Source organism: Chelonia mydas, chromosome 9 (genome assembly GCF_015237465.2).
Source record: "Chelonia mydas isolate rCheMyd1 chromosome 9, rCheMyd1.pri.v2, whole genome shotgun sequence".
NCBI classification, from domain to species: domain Eukaryota; kingdom Metazoa; phylum Chordata; order Testudines; family Cheloniidae; genus Chelonia; species Chelonia mydas.
Window position 1 is genome coordinate 75,872,017 of NC_057855.1, and position 18,985 is coordinate 75,891,001.

The window sequence follows — 18,985 nt, forward strand, 5'->3', positions numbered from 1 at the left end:
CACCAGCATGATAAAGAAACATGGGCAGAGGATAGGACCAGAGCAAGAGACTTTACGTGAAGGATTAAGCAGCACAAGAAAATTTATTCTTTTAAAAATAGAGAAAAATAAATACAGCCATCACCAATACAAAGAGCCACTTTCAAATTAATAGACTTTTTGCTTAACAACTCCTCCCTCTAATTAGGAGGATCAGGGAAGTTTTGTTCTGATCCCTCAAGTAAAGGCCCCCCACTTGATGAAGCTTTGCCACATCACCATCACTCCATGACAAGCGCGCATTCTGATATTTAATGTAAATCAAGACAAACTGTCCTGTTCGCTCCCCTTCCATAGGTGACACCCAGCAGAAACCAAGGACCTCCCTGCATATGTACAGCTATATATTCCTGCTATATCATGGAGTGCATTCAATGGAGACTCTCCTGCCCTACTCATCCCTTTGACAGTCAGCCCATGTTCTTTCGGTTGCCATATCCCCTTGGGTGTGTGTCTTTCCAGTCCTCCCAGCCTCGAGCTTTCCGTAGAGTTTCCTCATCATCCTCTTCCACCTTCTTCTCCTGCTGCTCTTTCTGCAGCTCCTCTTCATCAAGATCTGCTGATGGTCAAGAAAAAGAGTAAGCTACCACACAGGGAGATGGAAACAAATGAGTTCTCTGTAGTGATGTCTCCTGGAATATGATCTTTAAGAACAAAGGACTTGCCATATGGGATCATCCTAATGGTTCATCTAGATTGTAGCCTGTCTGTTTCAGAGAAAGGTGCAAGAAAGTCCGCAGTGGCCAATTATGAAACAACATACCATAGGGAAAGTTTCTTTCTAACCCCCCTCAGTTAATGGCTGACTTATGCCCTGAAGCACAAAGGCTTACATCCTTTCTGTTCTTCTACTCAAATATAACTGTGGATATACTCATTCATTTACGTGTCTAATCCTTGTTTTAATCCTGTGAGGCTCTTACTTAAGAGACGATGTGGCAGGGAGTTCCAGTGGTTAATTATGTTAAAAAACAAACACAAAAAAGTATTTCCTTGCCAGTTTAGTATATTACTTTAATTTATTTGCAGTAGTGCCTACAGTCCAGGGCCTTATGATGCTAGTCATTTCACCAACTTACAGATAATTTCTTTGGCGCTGGGACGATCTTTCACTTTCATTAAGTGTTCCCTGTTTTTGTATTATGAGAATGGGTCTTTCCATTTACCCTTTACTTTCTTTGTATCTTGGGTTTTGTTTTTAAGTAACTATCATAGCCCCTTTTATTTATCTCTTCTCTAAACTGCACTGTGTACCTTTTCAAATAGAGGTCTCTCCAAAACCTTTCATCACTTTCGTTGCCCAAATACAAACCCTTTGATTTCTGGACAGCCCATCTCAAAAAAGATAGAATAAGAGTGTTCAGTTTTGATCTAAGAGAAGGTGTGCCTTGATTTATATTACGGCAATATGTTTTCAGTATTATTCTCCATCCCACTCTATACATTCTATCACTGTTTGCTTTTTGGACTGCTGCTGCATATTGAACAGGTGTTTTCATTGAGAGGTCTGCAGTGACACTCAAATACCTTTCTTGAGTGGTTACAGTTAATTAAGAACCCAGTTCTATGCATGATGAGTTCAAATGATTCCTTCTGAGGCACACTAGCTTACATTTTCCAACACCCATCTGCCATCGTGTTGCTCATTCAGCTAGGTATGTTAGGTTCCTCTGAAGTTCCTTGCATTCTTCGTTAGTTTTTTTCTTCCTTTTGTTTTCTGTCTCAGCCAGTTTCAGGGCCATGACAATACTTTGCCTGTCACTGCTACTTAGTTTTCTTAATAGCCTCTTGTGACAGACTTTGAAGGACAACAGATTACAGCATATTTGGATTTTCAAAAAGCATGTCTGTTCCTATTTTGTTAACAAGCTCACAGAACACTAGTAGATTAGAGTCAGATTTTTTCTTTACAAAAGATGTTTCAGCTTGTCTCCATCGTATTATATATTATTGTATGGACAATAAGGTGGACAGAAAGCTGGCTAGATTGTCAGGCTCAATGGGTAGTGATCAATGGCTCGATGTCTAGTTGAGAACCGGTATCGAGCGGAGTGCCCCAGTGATCGGTCCTGGGGCCGGTTTTGTTCAACATCTTTATCAATGATCTGGATGATGGGATTAATTGCACCCTCAGCAAGTTCACAGATGACACTAAGCTGGGGGGAGAGGTAGATATGCTGGAGGGTAGGGATAGGGTCCAGGGTGACCCTAGACAAATTGGAGGATTGAGCCAAAAGAAAACTGATGAGGTTGAACAAGGACAAGTGCAGAGTCCTGCATTTAGGAAGGAAGAATCCCATACACTGCTACAGGCTGGGGACCGACTGGCTAAGCAGCCGTTCTGCAGAAAAGGACCTGGGGATTACAGTGGACGAGAAGCTGGATATGAGTCAGCAGTGTGCCCTCGTTGCCAAGAAGGCCAACGGCATATTTGGCTGTATTAGCAGGAGCACTGCCAGCAGCTTGGGGGAAGTGATTATTCCCCTCTATTTGGCACTGGTGAGGCCACATCTGGAGTACTGTGTCCAGTTTTGGTCCCCCCACTACAAAAGGGATGTGGACAAATTGGAGAGAGTCCAGCAGAGGGCAACGAAAATGATTAGGGGGCTGGGGCACACGACTTATGAGGAGAGGCTGAGGGAACTGAGGTTATTTAGTCTGCAGAACAGAAGAGTGAGGGGGGATTTGATAGCAGCCTTCAACTACCTGAAGGGGGGTTCTAAAGACAATGGAGCTAGCTGTTCTCAGTGGTGGCAGATGACAGAACAAGAAGCAGTGGTCTCAAGTTACAGTGGGGGAGGTCTAGGTTGGATATTAGGAAACACTATTTCACTAGGAGGGTGGTGAAGCACTAGACTAGGTTACCCAGGGAGGTGGTAGAATCTCCATCCTTAGAGGTTTTTAAGGCCCAGCTTGACAAAGCCTTGGCTGGGCTGATTTAGTTGGTATTGGTCCTGCTTTGAGCAGGGGATTGGACTAGATGACCTCCTGAGGTCTCTTCCAACCCTAATATTCTATGATTATGTTTATCTGGTTGTTTTATAATAGTGTAGAATTATTGTTTCAACCAATTTTCCAGGCACTGCAATAATGCACACTGGTTTGTGATTCCTAGGATCATTAGCACCCGCATTTACATTTTCCTTACTGCTCCATACCTGCTGTTGTCTGTGGTATGCCTTTATTGGGAAAGACGTCCTGTTTACAGCGCTGTTCATACCAATCATTTACTGTCATTGTCGCCAGGCTAGGATAGCCGGCTCCTAACACCCTGTAGGAAGAAATAGATAGTTAATATAAAGCTACATACACAGTGCACATTCTATGTCAAGTTAATACTCCTGTTGCAGCCTCATATTGCAGGTACCCACAACATACCAAGACGACAGTCTTCCCAGGGCAGCCCCAACTTATCAAGCACATTTTGACCTCCCATTCAAGAAAGTCCTTAGTCTGCCTGTTTAAATGAACCCTCCTGATTTGTAGCATCTATGTTATTTTTTCTGTTATGTGAAGTATAAAATTTAAAATAAAAGGAAAGTGTGACCCTGTAAGTTCTGTTCAGATATTAACCTCCTTTTGGCCCATTTGGTAAGAGACAGAATAAGACCTAGTATCATTGACCAAAAATCTCTTTCCTTATGATGCTGCAGTGCACAGAAAATCATCTGCCTGGCTGATGCTCTCCCCACAAAGTGACTGCATTTCAGGGGCGGTAGCTAATAAATTTGCAACACTGTGAGATCTTCCTGTCTGAGGAGGACTTGAAACATGCAATTATTACAAAAATGATAAGATGAGCTTAGGTCCGTGCACATATCGAACTAATAAGACTGGCCCCAGAATGACATCCTCAGAAGATAGTTAAGGACTTCAGAACAGAATGCCTTAAAATTCCATCCCTGCACACACTCCTTTTCTAGTCAAAGATCTCTGCGTTGTCTAGTTAAACCAGCACAAATCATTCCAATTTCTCCACAGACTTGACAGCCAGAGTTTATAGTCTGATCTTTGCATTCAGGGTCTTTATTCTGGATCCTTTGTGAATATTAGAGATTCTTCTATCCCTCCTCAGAGCAAACTCGTTTCAGTTTTCTTGTAAATGAACGTAAGTCCCAGTAAGGAACTGTGTTCTGGAGTCCCACAGAAAGAGACAGAAGGGCCAGCCAAGGCCCTTCGGTCATCACTCAGAACTTTATGAATCCTTCCCACCAGCACCTCATCGTCCCTGATCTTGATTCTGCAAGTATAGTGCCTCAGCCACCTTCTCAATGAGTCTGTTCCATTAACAAATTACTCTGATTTAGCTTTGATTCCATAGCTTCTGGTCATGGCTGCTTGCCCTACCATCTTCTGAGAGTGTGAACTCACAGCCTTGCTTTAAACTGCTCCCCAGAGATTATTTTAGACTCTCATCCAGTCCGCTGAAGATGTTTCTCTTTCTACAATATACACTCTGTTCCCCTCCAGCCTGCTCTTACTTTCTTCAGGCTCTTGGTCTGACAATATCCCAGGACTTCTGCTCCTTATTAGGCTCATTGGTCAAAGTCAGGGTGTAACCAATGCAGTCTCCTGCTGCTTTTAGCTCAGTTCCATTTATTTGGCTTATTCATTTTTGTATCTAATGGCCATAATGAAGATCTGGCAACAATCCATTTTATTTACTCTATCAGTCAGTGCAAAACACAGATTTGGGTGCTTTCATTGATTTCCCCTTCCTACAATCTTCCCATTTAGTAACTTTACATGCATACCCTTCAGTCTCCTAGATCGCCTGCTGTATTGTGTCACTGCCCCATCAAAACAATTTAAGATCACCAGGAAAAGCAAAGGGGCAAACACCAACCTCTGGAAAGTTTTTTCTCCTTTTTTAAATTTCCCCCCCTCAAATTGGACATTACAGTACTATTGCTATAAGGCTAGAAATGTCTCTTCCTCCATTTCCGGTCTCGCTCTGTCCCACAACATGTAGTGTGGCCTTGTGGGGTCCTTTATCAAAAAGGATAGGGAAACAGCAAACTGGTCGCATACTGCACTTTGCCATCTTCTAGGAGAGAGCAACTTCCAGCCTGGAGTCTGCCACTATGGCTTAATCCATATACACACATCTGTGAACTCTGGATAGATGATGTTATTCTGCACAAGTAGTTGCAATCAACACCTCCTCTGGGGACTTGGGGCTCTCAGCAGTTGCAGTTCAAGTCACTAATGGCTAGGAACTTCTAATGTGTGTTATGATACACATACCTACTTTGGAACACCTTACATTTATCTTGTAATGCTGTGCGGGACATAAACATGGTTTGTACTGGAACTAATATATTTATATAGAGTTCAAGCCTACAGCAAATTGTTCTCCAGTAACCTGACATCCACGGAGATCATCCCAGAAGTCTAAAAGAGAGAGACCCGCTCAGCTCTTAGGACCCTTGAAGCAGCATCAATTCACCCCAAAGGGCATGGATGGACAACACCCCTACATGCTTGCTGTAGAACACGAAGCAACTAGGAACCAAGCTCAGAATCCACAGTCCTTTACTTAGCTAAGTAAACACATTCTAAGATCCCAACAGAAGCCTAGGCACAGGATGGTGACAAAAGACCTGGCAACCATACTCCTTCCAATACAATTAACTGGTATGTATACAAATATAAAACCCTGAACCCATTCAGTGCACTTCCCGTTAACAGCTAGAATTAAGGAGTTATGTGTGTTTCTCAAAAAACACAGCAGACCTCTCTAGTAGATAACATCTTATGCTTCACTACCAAGTTTGTTTATTTTGACTATATGACAGTCTTTTCCTGAGTTTGTCCATCAGTCTACTGGGAGACTGCTTCTGAAGTCACAGCTTTCACTGTTTCTAACACATTGACACTTCACATTAGAGACTGACACTGACAAACTACACCAGAATTACCCAGATCCTTTGAGCACAAACATGCACCTCACTCCTAGGGACAGATCCAAGATCTCAAGGTTTGCAGGAGTAAAATTTCCTTTAAATACAGGACGAGAAGGGACTGTAACAAAGGTGAAGCAAAGAGCAGCACTGTGGGCCAACTCAGACTGCCTTCCCTCTTTCCTTTCTTGGCTCTGTTTCAAGCCCTAGATTGGGAAAGGAAGTGCTAAGAGACCTTCTGCTCGAGTAGCAACATTGATGCAGGTATGACACATTGAGGGCTCAGAGAGGGGCAAAGGAAGCCTTGCCAGCTGGGAACTCTCCCCAGTTAACCAAATATAAAGAAAACAGACCACAGATATGGTGGTACTCTTGGATCAGTGTACTCCACAGAGAGATGCTGCTAAGATGATCTTCTCTTCCTCCTCACCAGGAGAAGGGGGCATAGGACAGCATATTGGAGCATGCTGGTAAAGGAGAATTAAGAAAAGGAAAAGGGAGGAGGTATCTTACAGGCTCCAGACCCCCACATACAATAAAAGCCATCCTGATGTGGTGCAGGTCTTGAAAAAGTATTTCCTTTGGACATGAAAGAATGCCCTGAGCCCAGCTTAGCCTTTTGTAAACACATTCCAAGCAGCACTGTGCTCACTACTTCCAGGAAAACGGAGCCATATGACAGAGATTGCATCTAACATTATTATGGTGCAACATACTTAGCCTGCATGGCGTCCCGGGTGAGAACGAAAGGTTTCATTGCAGTCCTGGGACGCTGAGAAGTCTGAGGAAGTGCTGAAGCCTTGAGATGGGAAACAAAAGCAAACAGATTTACCTTCAGAATAACCTCCCCTGCATCCCCCTTCATGTCCTCTAGTGCAGAGCATGAGAAGAGTGCCACCTCTGCAGCCAGAGAAACGTACGGAGGGTAGGTCTACGCTGCAGCTGGGAGGTCTGATTCTCAGCGCGGAGACACAGACTTGAGCTAGCTCTGTTTGAGCTAGTGTGCTAAAAACAGCAGTGTGGATGTTGTGGCACAGGCAGCGGCTTGGGCTTTCTGCCCGAGTCCAAGCCCGCCTGACCCCCAGGTCGAAGTTCAGATGGCTAGCCTGAGCCACCATCCATTCTGCAATGACCACACTGCTGTTTTTAGCATACTTGCTCGAGCAGACCAAGAGACCTATCTGCTCGGCAGACTTATCTACCGGCGCTGGGGATCACACACCAGCTGCAGTGTAGACATACCATGAGTCTGACAAATTCCAGCCTTAACCCATGCTACGCCATAAATTTCCTATGTGAGCGCCAGCATGTGACAGCACTCCCCTGTGCCTCAGGCACTCCAGTCCTGGATGAAAGCAAGAAGCTGATAAAACATGAGGCAGCTGCAGTTGAGCTAGACTAACCTGGAGGAAGAAACGAGAACCGTTATTTCTCCCAGGGACCAAATATGGCACATCTGCCACTCAGTAAATCCTGTCATGAGCAATAATTCTACCGCCTCAGAGCACTGCAGATGAGCAGAGTGCTGTCACCCCAGCTGACAGTGCTACAGGGACAGGTCATTGAAGTGCACAAAACAAGTCTATGTCTCAAATAAAGCTGGAATATTTTATGCAGTACCCATTTAATGTGTTTCTAATTCTAACCAGCAGACATTTTAAGTGAACAGCACAAAGCCTGAACTCTAGAAAGCAGCATCGTTCTGTATGATACAGCTGTCACATGTTGCTGAAGGGGCTTTTACTGTTCAACAGGGTCACTCCTTTCAGACGGCACCTGGACATTCTGAAAGCCAAGACTGCATGCTTAAAAGCTCACTGGATTATTATTTTAACTGTCGCAGATTATTTTAAGAGTGAGGGTCTGACAATCTGGCATAGCGTAGGGAAATTGCTGGGGCAGGTTTGCCCTAGCAGTCTTAGTGTACTGCAAGTCTGATGTGCAACACACTGCTATTTCAAGCCTTGACTGCCCACAACTAGAAAAGGTCATGCCAGGTTTGGTCCTAGTTTGTTAATACAGACAAATATTCAGTAGGCATTAAACAGAGACCCCTCCATTCATTTCACTTGTGATCTATGTAGGATTTTAACCCATGACTTCACTTATGAAAGTACCCTAAGCTCTGCCATTGACACAATCTGATAATCTTATTTTGTTTCAGTCTCACCAATGTCCATCATCAACCGCCGTTGTACACAAAACCTACAAGCCCCATACCCCACGACATATCCCAAATCTCATACCTGTTTTAGTGCATTCCTTCCTCTCAAAATCACCATTTCCTGGTCAATGCTCTCGATTTCCTCCAGGCTCGTAGTGATCCACTTCTGGATTTGCAACAGGTAGAATTCCCGTATCTGTTCCTCCTCCACCTGGCCACTCTCCACAAAAGCTTTCATTGAGGCCAACCTATTCTCCACCTCCTTCTTCTGCTTATATCTGCCTCAGGGAGGGAAAGATAGGACCATTTAAAGAACCTCTTTCAAACAACTTTTTATCAGATGGTACTCTGACACAGCTGACTGTAGAGCAAAGAGGGTTCAGGAGGTTGTCTTAGGGTGGATCACATTTTATTAGAGAAATTACCTTTTGGAACAAGTACCCCTGAAGTTCAGAATTAGAATACATCCCAACAGAACTACAGCAGCGACTTACAGGGAAAAGTATATTAGTAAAGTAATATATTTCAATACAAGTCAGCACCTTACGACCAGCCCAGTCTCTGGAGACCATTGGCAAAGAGCCCCACAAACTACAGTTGGAGAACCCTGACATGGAGTACAAGAACATTCTTCTCAGGCTAATCAGCATCCAGAAGGTGGATTTATTTTCTTGACTAAAGGCCTTCCCTTTCCCTTGTAAGGTACTGAGAATATATAAACAGTCACATGCATATAGCTCAATACAAGAGGGAAATCTGCTACAGTCTCCCTTTCCCCTCCCCTTCACTTTGTCTGGGTTTTGATCCTTCTTTGATGCATCAGCTCAAGTTTAGATTATAAGCTCTTTGGAGCAAGCATGGGATCTTCACCTGTCTTTGTGAGGTGCCTTATGCAATTTTGGGAACTGAAAAAAATATACTAAAGGGGAGTTTTTGATGGCTAATTACTGCAGTGTGGGTAAGAACAGACTTGGCTGCAGGTATCTCCACTTTGCTGTTGAATAAGATATGTTTCAAACAAGAGGCTGGCTGAGATCCCAAGAAGCCTGCTGGCCATTAACAAAAACCAGAGATACAATTTTAAAGTGGTTCTGGTGCCATCTTCAGGAAATTAGCTCTTTAAAGAGAAAAGTCATGCTGACAGGATGTGTGAATAACTGCAAGTAAGGGAGTACATAACACCCAGGAGCTTCTGCGACAATTGCCACCATGGGTACCTGGTGGAAAAAACAAATAGAAAAAACCACCCACAGTGCATAAAATATTCCAGTAAGGGTCATTTGGTTTTTCTCAAGTAAATTTTATTATGGTAGAAGCTGGGCTAAAGCGACCTATGCATAGAATAGATAGTGCATTGGCAGAGGCAATGAGTTTCCCCCACACAACACAACCAATACTCCTAATGGAGGGATCACCTGAAGGAAAGGGGCACTCAAACTTCATGACCTAAAATCTTTAATGCCCCTGCTGAGACCACCAACATGAGAGCTAATCAGACCCTTCTTAAGAAATAAAGATGTCAGAGGGGATCCTATAGGATGCAGTAATTCCTAGCTAGACAGAGATCTGGGCTTCAAAGTCTAAATCCTTGAGTTCAAAGTGCAAAAGGACACCTGAACTAGAAAACAGGGAGCTGTTTTATTACTTTATGGGATTATTATTTAAATCAGATATGCTTCTAAGGCTAGCCGCTTATGCCCAGTTTCAGTGATTAACAAACTCAGCTAGGGAATCCTTTCTGGGGTCATCAGAATAAAACATTAAGAACGAAGAAGAGGGAAACTAAGGGGGTTGGAAGGGCAGATCATTCAGGAGAATCTCTTACAAAATTCAATACTGAGGGGCTGGAGAAGCATAATGCTAAGCAACAGAAGGACCAGACCTCCAGCTTCCCTCCTGGAGCATTACAGGAGACGTGACCCCACCCTAGCCGACCTTAATACTTTGAAGTAGGGCAGTCCTCTTCAAATAAGTTACTCCAAGGACACCACATGTTTTATTACTACTCCCAAGACACTAGAATTCTACCACATTCCTACCAGTTACTGTTGAGGGCCTCCATGCACTTGGGGTGATGAAGGGCGAGGGGGAAGAGGTGGTAGGAACACGCAGGCCAGACATGTATTGGTGAATCCACACAAGAAAATCTGTCCCAGTTTGTGTGAACTATTCTTGTCTTTATCCAAGTAAACGTGTTCCTCACTGCTGACATCAAGCCAATGCAAATCCCCAACTTCCCAGATCAGAGAACAGACTGCAGCTTGCCCCTGAACAGAATCTACAGAGAAGGTGTCACCATTTTTCCCCAATATACATAGTGTTGCCAACTACCTTGATCTCATAGAAAGAGGTGACCTTATATGTACATTATACCTTATTATACAAGGTGAAAAGTAGGTATTGTTTAAATTGTTGTACTAAAGCTTATGCTGAAGAAGAGGTAGCAGTACTGAGGACTTTGATAAGTGTATGGTGTTTTTCCTATCACAGCAAAAAGGCTTTGGAGACCATTGGATCAGTGAAATGATACTATTTTACCATCCCAAATCCATTTCTCTTAGAATATGAACACTTGGGGCTGGGACCATGTGTTTGTATTTGTACAATGCCCAACAGCACCCAACAGGGGCCTTTGGGCGCTACTCCAATACAATAACATTCTACCACCTAACATTCTTAGGTTGAAATAGAGGAGGGGTGGCCAAACCATGGCTCGTGAGCCACATGCAGCTCTTTTCCAAACCCCCCACAACCATTCTCCACCTACCAGACCGGGGGGTGGGGTGAGAAGAGCTTGGGATCTCTGCCTTGACATGGGATAGGAGCGTCTGCCCAGCGGGGATGGAGGTCTTGGGGCTTCAGCCCCACGGGGTGCACCTGCCGGGGCTCAGGGCTTCAGCAGAAGCAGGAGCAAAAACCCAGGCTCTAGCAGGGGTGCCCCAGCTCTTGAACTTCTGAAGATTGTCGTATGCAGCTCAGCGGGTCAGTAAGTTTGGCCACCCCTGAAATAGTGGCTTTGGTAATATTTCTCTTCCTCTCATTTACAACTTTAGGCTCCAATCTGGTAAATACTACATAAATAGCCCCTCTCTGTGCAAGATGGGGTCTCAGTTACCCGAGTGATTACAACTACTGAATAGAAGTTGTAATCAACATGCCTATTAATGAATGCTGTACTAAATCAAGGGCTCTCCTGCCCAGGGAGAAATTAATAGTATTAAATGATACCTATGGTGAATACCTTGAAAACTAGAATGCATGTATTTAATAAATGGATGATGAAAAACTGTTTTTTCACTTTATTTACAATTCAAACTATTCTCTTTATCATTTTATACCCATTTCTATAATATCATACTGTATATTTTGTACTGTGAAATATTCTACTTTTCCACCCCTTATTTTGTACCTGCAACTGCTTTAATCAGAAAAAAAAGACAGACCTACCTTTCAATTTTTGCTTGTCTATTAGATGCCATGGCCACCAGACTGGCCTGTCTGCCAGATGGGCCAGCCCCCGAAAGACTCTCCGTAGACTCATTTTCATTAGGACTCTCTGGTGTTGGTGGAAGGTGGAACTTGCCAATCTGGTAGTTCTTGCAGAGTGTCAGGAAGTCCATGAAGTGGGCACGAGCAATCTGCACATGCTCCAGCCGCTTGCTGAGATTGACCTGTTTCAGGGTGAGGGCTCCCAACAAAGCAGGTAACAGCAGATACTTCAGGTCAGCAGATGCAATCTCCTCCAGGTCTTCATTTTGGCTGAAAGAGAAATAAGATCTTCCTGTACCTCTGCCCTATTGGGTTGATGCCTATGGCATGTATAGGAAGAGCTGTAATCTTCACATTTCTGCAATGGTGGGGAGGACCAAAAGGAAGGAATGGATGGAACACATTTCCTCAGAGGAAGACAGCTCCTGGAGTGCAAGCTCTGAAGCACAAGCTCTGAAGCCTAGACTAAACTAGGAAAAAAAGATGGGTTTTTAAAATGTGTTAGCTAATATTTTATATCACCATAGCTTTTATCTTAGCCTAGACGAGGCCCCAGATAGAGCTGTAATACTCACAACATACAATGCTCTTTAGCAATTGGTTTGGGTCTTTCTGCATCACCATATTCTATGGATTGTTATCCACTCCTAAAACAGCTGTAGACCGGCCCATTGATTAATAGGGGCCAGTTTTAATTCTCTAACTTGATCTCTTGTTAACAGGACCAGCAAGGAAATAGAACTTAGGTGATGGAACACTTCATGCCACTATAAAGCAATCCCTCTGACAGACCAAGCTGCAGAACTGATGGGCAATGAAAGCCAATGCCCCTCATCTGCAAGGTGTGGCTACATTACATGGTAGTTTCTCCACTGGGAGGGACTCTGAAAACTAAAATAGTATAAAACTAGTATGTAGCTTTTTGCTTCTCTATCAACAATGTTGTCCATTTTTTAAAAATATTGCACTTCTTGAAGTCGAGCAAATATACACGTATTACAATTCTGCACAAAGCCTATCTGTTCTGACGCTCTTTGAAATGCTTCTTCACCTTCTGTAAAACGTAACCACCAAACTGTGCCACAGAGGTGGCGGCAGGGGGGGTCTTTCTCACCTACCACAAACACTATTTCTGGGATTTTCATTCATACCCGTTGCTTGGAAACTGTATTTACAGAAGCAGGATTCAGTGATCCAAACATTGGGAATCCCAGATCCTAACCAAAGCTCTGCTGTTAACTCTCCATAATCTTGCCTATATTAGCGATATTTTACAAACCCTTCCCTCTGCTGAAGACACCAGTTCAGGTTCCTAACCACAGCCGGATCCCCGGTGTAAGGGAGCTGCTGCCTACTGGGGACATTTTAAGATCTGGGAAGAGTCCGATGATGGGGAGCTTTAAATACCCGCGGCCTGTCTACACCTGCGCTCCCAGCACCGACAGCAGGCCCCGAGACCGACCGCCCGGCCAACCCAAGCCACGTGCAGCAGGCTCGTCCCCTGAGTGCGCGGACCGAGATGGCCCGATTAGTTGGTCCGGCCCGCAGAGCCCGGGGCCGGGCGCCCGGGGAAAGGGGGGCGGGGCCGGCAGAGCCCGGGGAAAGGGGGGCGGGGCCGGCAGAGCCCGGGGAAAGGGGGGCGGGGCCGGCAGAGCCCGGGGGAGGGGGCGCGGCCAAAAGCCTCCGCCCCCCCAGAGGAGCAGCTCGGCCGCGCACCTGAACAGGTCGAGCTGCGCTACGCCGCGGGCTGCCTGCTGCAGGAGGTCGAGCCCCCGCCGGACCTTGTCCTGGAGCGCCGGGGCCCCCGAGGAGGGCTCGGTACTGGCCTCCACCTCGTCCAGGAGCTGCCAGCCTGACTCCAGCAGTTCGGAGAGCCGCGGCGGCGTCTCTGCTGTCCCCGCCGCCATCTTGGGAAGGGACGCGGTGCCTACGCGCAACTACTTCCGGGCCCGGGAGCGGCACAGCAGCGCCCGGCCGCCATATTAGTAGAGGCAACCCTCAAGTTTAGCGCCCGTTGATTACCAACGCCATCTTGGTTGACGAAAGAAGCGTGTTGCGCGGAGGCGGCGGGGCCTGGGGCAGACCCGGGAGAGTCTCCTCTTGGACAGGGAGCTCGGGGCACCCCCCGTTGATGTTCCTGGGCTGTTCCTGCCTGTGGCACCAACAGCGGCCTGGCACTGCGCAGAGGCCGAACGGCGCGCGCTGAGCCTGGGCTCCAGGTGTTGCCGGCGGGGGTGCCTCGGGCCCAGCCCTGCAGACAGCGTGACTTACACCCAGCGTGGCAGGACGCCTGGGTTCCCTGGCCAGCTGTGCCTGGGCTGGGGTGTGCCACAGACATGTCGATTCTCCTGGCCGACGCTGTGCCTCAGTCTTGGTATCTGTAAAATGAGGACAATGCTCACCCGTCTTGGTATGTGCGTGAACTCGTTAATGGCTGGTGCACTTGGAGGCCTGGGCACCGCGTGCTCTAGAGGCAGGTACAGGATTGTCTGTAAAAGTGAAATTGGTTCTGAGCCAGCTGCGTCAGCACACGCTGACATCTGACTTACCCAGACCTGTCACTAACACCTCTCCATGGACTGCAACAAATATCTAAAACAACCCTGTCAATTCATAGGAAACGTGTGTCAGCCGTGATCAACTCCACTAGAATGTATTATTGTTAATTGTATAGTGGTCGAGCAAACGCTGCCTGACTCTATGGTCCTACGAAGCCTCCAGGAAAAAGTGTACTTTACCTTACCTTACCTATAAATTCCTTATAGGAACAGCAACAAAAAGACTGTCCTTCCTTAATTTAGCTTTTATTAAAACTCCATGACCATCTTCACACTAGAAAAATCTGACATGCTAAAGACTTTGGATCACTACCATGCCTGTAACACATCTCATATTGACACATGACATCGTTTTCCACAATCCACAGATTATCTTTAGAAAAGAAATTTTCAATAAAATGAGGTTAGTCAAAAACACCCTAAAGCTAAAAGTGAAATAAAATCCTTAGAGGTAGCTGGGATGCTATTAAGAAAAAACAATAATGGAGTCTCAGAAGTTAGGTATACTGCTGGATAAAAAAGGAACTAGGAAGCATGGAGGAAACCAGTATAGCTAAAAGGCCAATGTTTGAGAGGCTATTTGAGCCAAACAAAAATCCTTCAGAATCTGTAAGTCAGTCCCTCATGAGGCCAAGAAACAGGAGCATAAATTACTGCAGGCAATAAGCAGTAGAGAAGTTAGAAAGGTAAAAATGGAGTTTGAAGAGCAAATAGCTAAAGAATCTCATTTGTTTTAAAACCTTGTATCAGAATCAGGAAGCCTGAGGCTATGTCTACACTACAATCTTAAATCGACCTATGTTAGGTCGATTTATAGCCACAGCATTAATTACTGCGGTGGCTGATGTCCACGCTACCCTCTTTCTGTCAGTGGAACACATCCTCACCAGGAGTGCTTCCATCGACTGAAGAGGGGCAGTGTGGGAAACAGACCCAGAACTCTCAGCTCTGCACAGCTCCCCACCGGGAGCCCAGCTGCTCCCTGGGGCTTCTCATCTCCATGTTCCTGTCTGGGAGCAGTGGTGCAGGACTTCTTGCCTTCCCACTCCCAGCCATGAAATTTACAAGAATGACAGCCAACAGCCAATATAAGAAACGCAATGTCTACGCAGACACTGTCACCTTAATTACATCAACATAAGCCCTATGCCTCTCATCGAGGTGGTTTTATTATGTTGGTTATTTATTTATTATGTTAGCAAGGGAGTTACATAGGCAGGAGGAGCATTTCAGTGTGTACACCTCCACTATTTTGACTGACTTTTGTCGACAAAATTATGTAATGTAGACAAGGCCTGAGAAAGAATTGGTGGGACCACTGGACTATTAAAGAGGACTATTAAAGAAGGTAAGGACACTGCTGAGAAGCTAAATGGTTTCTGTGCATTAGTCAGTGTCAGTCCAGGGTAAACTACAAATGTATATATGGAAACTCCAGGAGTAGCCACTTAGGTTTCAGGACCCTTGCCCTCACTTGTCTCTGGGTGGAGACCCTTGTTCCACTCCCTTCTGAGTGGGAGGTTTTAAGGTTACACAGCCCCCTGCCTTACACTGTGATGTTCCCTGCAAGTCAGTCTGCCTAATGGCCAGCACCTGGGCTGTGCTTTTTTCTTCAAGGACAATGACCAGTATATTGCCACCAGTTACAAGTGACCACACAGCTTTCTCAGCAGTACCTTTATTCTTAAGGTAAAAGCATTACAGAAAAAATGTATAAAAACAATGAACAAGTTTAAACACACACTAAACATACCAGGATTCACCCATCAGTCTTATGGGTAGAGCCCTGTGCGGATACCAAATGTATATCCGCGGATGCAGATATAAAGCAGATATATATATATCTGCAGGGCTCTATCAGGAACACCAGCAGTGAAAGCAGCCACATCTCTGGCCACTGCTCGCAGGAGCCAGCGCCTCACGCGGGCAGCTCCTCTGGAATGGCTGTACCATCCTCACCTCCTGGGGCAGGCACCAGGCTCAGTCGCAGCTCTCCCTAGTCATGCTAGACAGGGAACATGCAAGTCGCTGAGCCTCGTGCCCACTCCATGGGCAAGGCTATAGGCGGTACAGCCACACCAGAGGAGCAGCCCGCACGGGGCGCTGGCTCCTGCAAGCAGTGCCTAGACGTGTGGCTGCTTTTGCCGTTCCTGGTAGAGCCCTGCAGCTCCTTAGGTATCTGCACCTGTAGATATAAATTTGGTATCCATGTAGGGCTCTACTTATGGTGCCAAAGCCTTTCCAAGCCTTCAGCAGGCATGGAGCTCCCTTAGACAAAAATTTTGCTGGATCAGAAAGAAAATTCTGTGTCAGTTTAAGTCAGCCTTTTTGTACCAAAAGCCCTCGCCCCCACTTTTTGTCTTCATATATTTAATACAGTGGTCCCCAAAGATACTGCATGGGGTTGCAATTGTCTCCTTGAGTGGAGGCTATATGGTCTCAGAGAGGGTTATTGTGCTCTTGAAAAAAAGACTATGAAGTCAGGGTAATTTAGTGAATGCAGACAAACACTTTGTGCGTTGTCTTTCTAGCAGTGATGAGCTGCCAAAATCTTAACAACGGGTTCCCTCCTCACCCCACGAGGGGGTCGTTGCCCACCCCCGCCCCCTGGGACTCCTGCCCCATCCAACCCCCCTGCGTTCCTTGACGCCCCCCAGGATCCCTGGGCCATCCACCCCCCTCCCCTGTCCCCTGACTGCCCCCAGAACCGGGCAGGAGGGTCTCATGGGCCACCGTAGTGGGTGCCCACCCCACCCCTAAGAGCCAGAGGCACCTGCTGGGGGGTGAGATGGGGAGTCCCGGCGGTGCTTACCTAGGGCAGCTCCCAGGAAGCATCCGGCAGGTCCCTCTGGCTCCTAGGGGCGGGGGAGCGTAGCTGGGGGGGAGCAGGTGGAGCGGCCGCTCCCTGCACTGATCACATCAAAAGTGGCGCCTTAGGCGCCGACTCCCTGGTGCTCCGGGGCTGGAGCACCCACAGGGAAAATTGGTGGGTGCAGAGCACCCACCAGCAGCTCCCCACCCTGCACCCGGCCCCAGCTCACCTCCGCTCCGCCTCCTCCCCTGAATGCACCGCCCCACTCTGCTTCTCCACCTCCCCTCCCCCCCGGCTTCCCGCGAATCAGCTGTTTGGTGGGAAGCTGGGGAGGGCTGAGAAGCAGGCCACAGCTTCCCGCTCAGGCTGAGGGTGGCGGAGGTGAGCTGGGGCGGGGAGCGGTTTCACTGCATGCCCCCCCCCGGGTTACCTGCTGTGGTGCGGGCGGCCCTCCTCGCGCCCCCCAGGCCCGAGCTCACCTCCGCCTCCCTGGGCCTGAGCAGGAAGCCGCTGCTTCTTTCTCAGCCTGCCCCAGCTTCCCACGCAAACAGCTGATTCGCGGGAAGCCTAGGGGGCAGAGAAGCAGAGCGAGACGGCGCGTTCAGGGGAGGAGGCAGAAGCCGAGCGGAGGTGAGGTGGGGCTGGGGAGCTGCTGGTGGGTGCACCCACCAAATTTTCCCCTTGGGTGCTCCAGGGCTGGAGCACCCATGGAGTCGGTGCCTAAGGCACCACTTTTGGCCGGTTAAATTTAGAAGCCCTCGTGGAACAACCGGTTCTAAAAGGGCTTCTAAATTTAACAACCAGTTCTCACGAACCGGTGCGAACTGGCTCTAGCTCACCACTGCTTTCTAGAGTCCAAGATCAGGAACATCTGAGAAATGGGTGGGTTGAGTGTTCCCTCTTCTTTTTCCTTTAGCATTTCTATGAGGGTTTTGGTCAAAGTATCTAAAGAAAAAGGGACCTTATTTTAACTAGAAGTACCTTTGGGGCCAGCTTCCAAAAAAAGTTGTTTGCAGGGGTTTTCCTTTGGTTATTTAAGATTTTAGTATGGTACTGACTGCATACCGGAGGGGAAAGTTTTAGATTATGCCATGGAAGGGTAAAGGATCTCAGAAAGAGATTTTGTTTTGTTACTTGTCTAATTATACTCTGAAGTGCAAGAAAGCAGTGAACCGTGTAAATACATGGAAAACCCCCGAGGGTTGTTTAGGATCAGAGAGAGGCTGTTTATTCCCTTTCTTTTTTTGTTTTCAGTGTTGGTTTTGGTTTATATGCCTCGTTCAGGAAGGAAGGGCCTTAGTTTCCTAGAAGTCCTTTTGAGGTGAAAGAACCTACCCCTTCCCTTCCCTTTTTTCTTTTCTTTTCTCTGCAAGAGCGAAGACAAATATTCAAGGTCCTGGAAATCCCCAGTGATACCTTACGGTTCACTGAAGTGGAATATATAAATCAACGGTGCAGTCTCACCTGCAATTCTGTGTATGGTACTAGTCACTCCATCTCAAAAAGGATATTGCAGAACTAGAGGCAGGGGTCAGAGAAGAGCAATGAGAATGATCAAAGATATGGAAAAACTTATGAGAGGAGTGATTGAAAAGACTAGGATTATTTACCTTACAAAGGAGACAAATTAGAGGGTATATGATAGAAGTATCAGTGTTATAGGGAAGGTAGATTGAGAGCTTCAATTCTCCTTGTTTTATAATCTAAGAACAAGACAGTAAGTGAAATTAAAAAGTACGAAATTCAAAACTGTTAAAAAGAAATTCTTGTTCATGCATGATTTGTTTAAGCCATAGCACTCATTGCCAGTGGCAGAGATGGAGGCTAAAATCTTGACAAGATTCCAAAAGGGATTGGGAATTTATATAGTGTGGCAAAATACCTTGTTCACCTCAGTACGCTCAGTCCTCTTTAGGTTTGGGGCAAATCCTTATAGGTGGCACAAGGTCCTGCTACTCCTCTCCTCAGTCAGTCCCTTGTGCTTATTTTCCTTCCTTTCTGGGGAGTGAGTGCAGCCTCC

The 18,985-nt window shown here is 46.4% G+C and overlaps 1 protein-coding gene across 2 annotated transcripts; it reads right to left on the reverse strand.

Moving 5' to 3' along the window:
• Nucleotides 1-64: 64 nt before the first annotated feature.
• Nucleotides 65-15,556, reverse strand: IGBP1 (immunoglobulin binding protein 1). 2 transcript variants are annotated; one of them, XM_037908086.2, is made up of 6 exons: nucleotides 13,312-15,556; nucleotides 11,554-11,865; nucleotides 8,189-8,384; nucleotides 6,659-6,741; nucleotides 3,198-3,310; nucleotides 65-595 (listed from the first exon to the last, which is right to left on the reverse strand). In XM_037908086.2, the coding sequence occupies exons 1-6, from the start codon at nucleotides 13,500-13,502 to the stop codon at nucleotides 450-452; spliced, it is 1,041 nt and encodes a 346-aa protein (XP_037764014.1). In that variant the 5' UTR covers nucleotides 13,503-15,556; the 3' UTR covers nucleotides 65-449. The 2 variants fall into 2 exon arrangements, with proteins under 2 accessions (XP_037764014.1, XP_037764013.1); XM_037908085.2 differs by having other exon boundaries at nucleotides 65-598.
• Nucleotides 15,557-18,985: the final 3,429 nt, after the last annotated feature.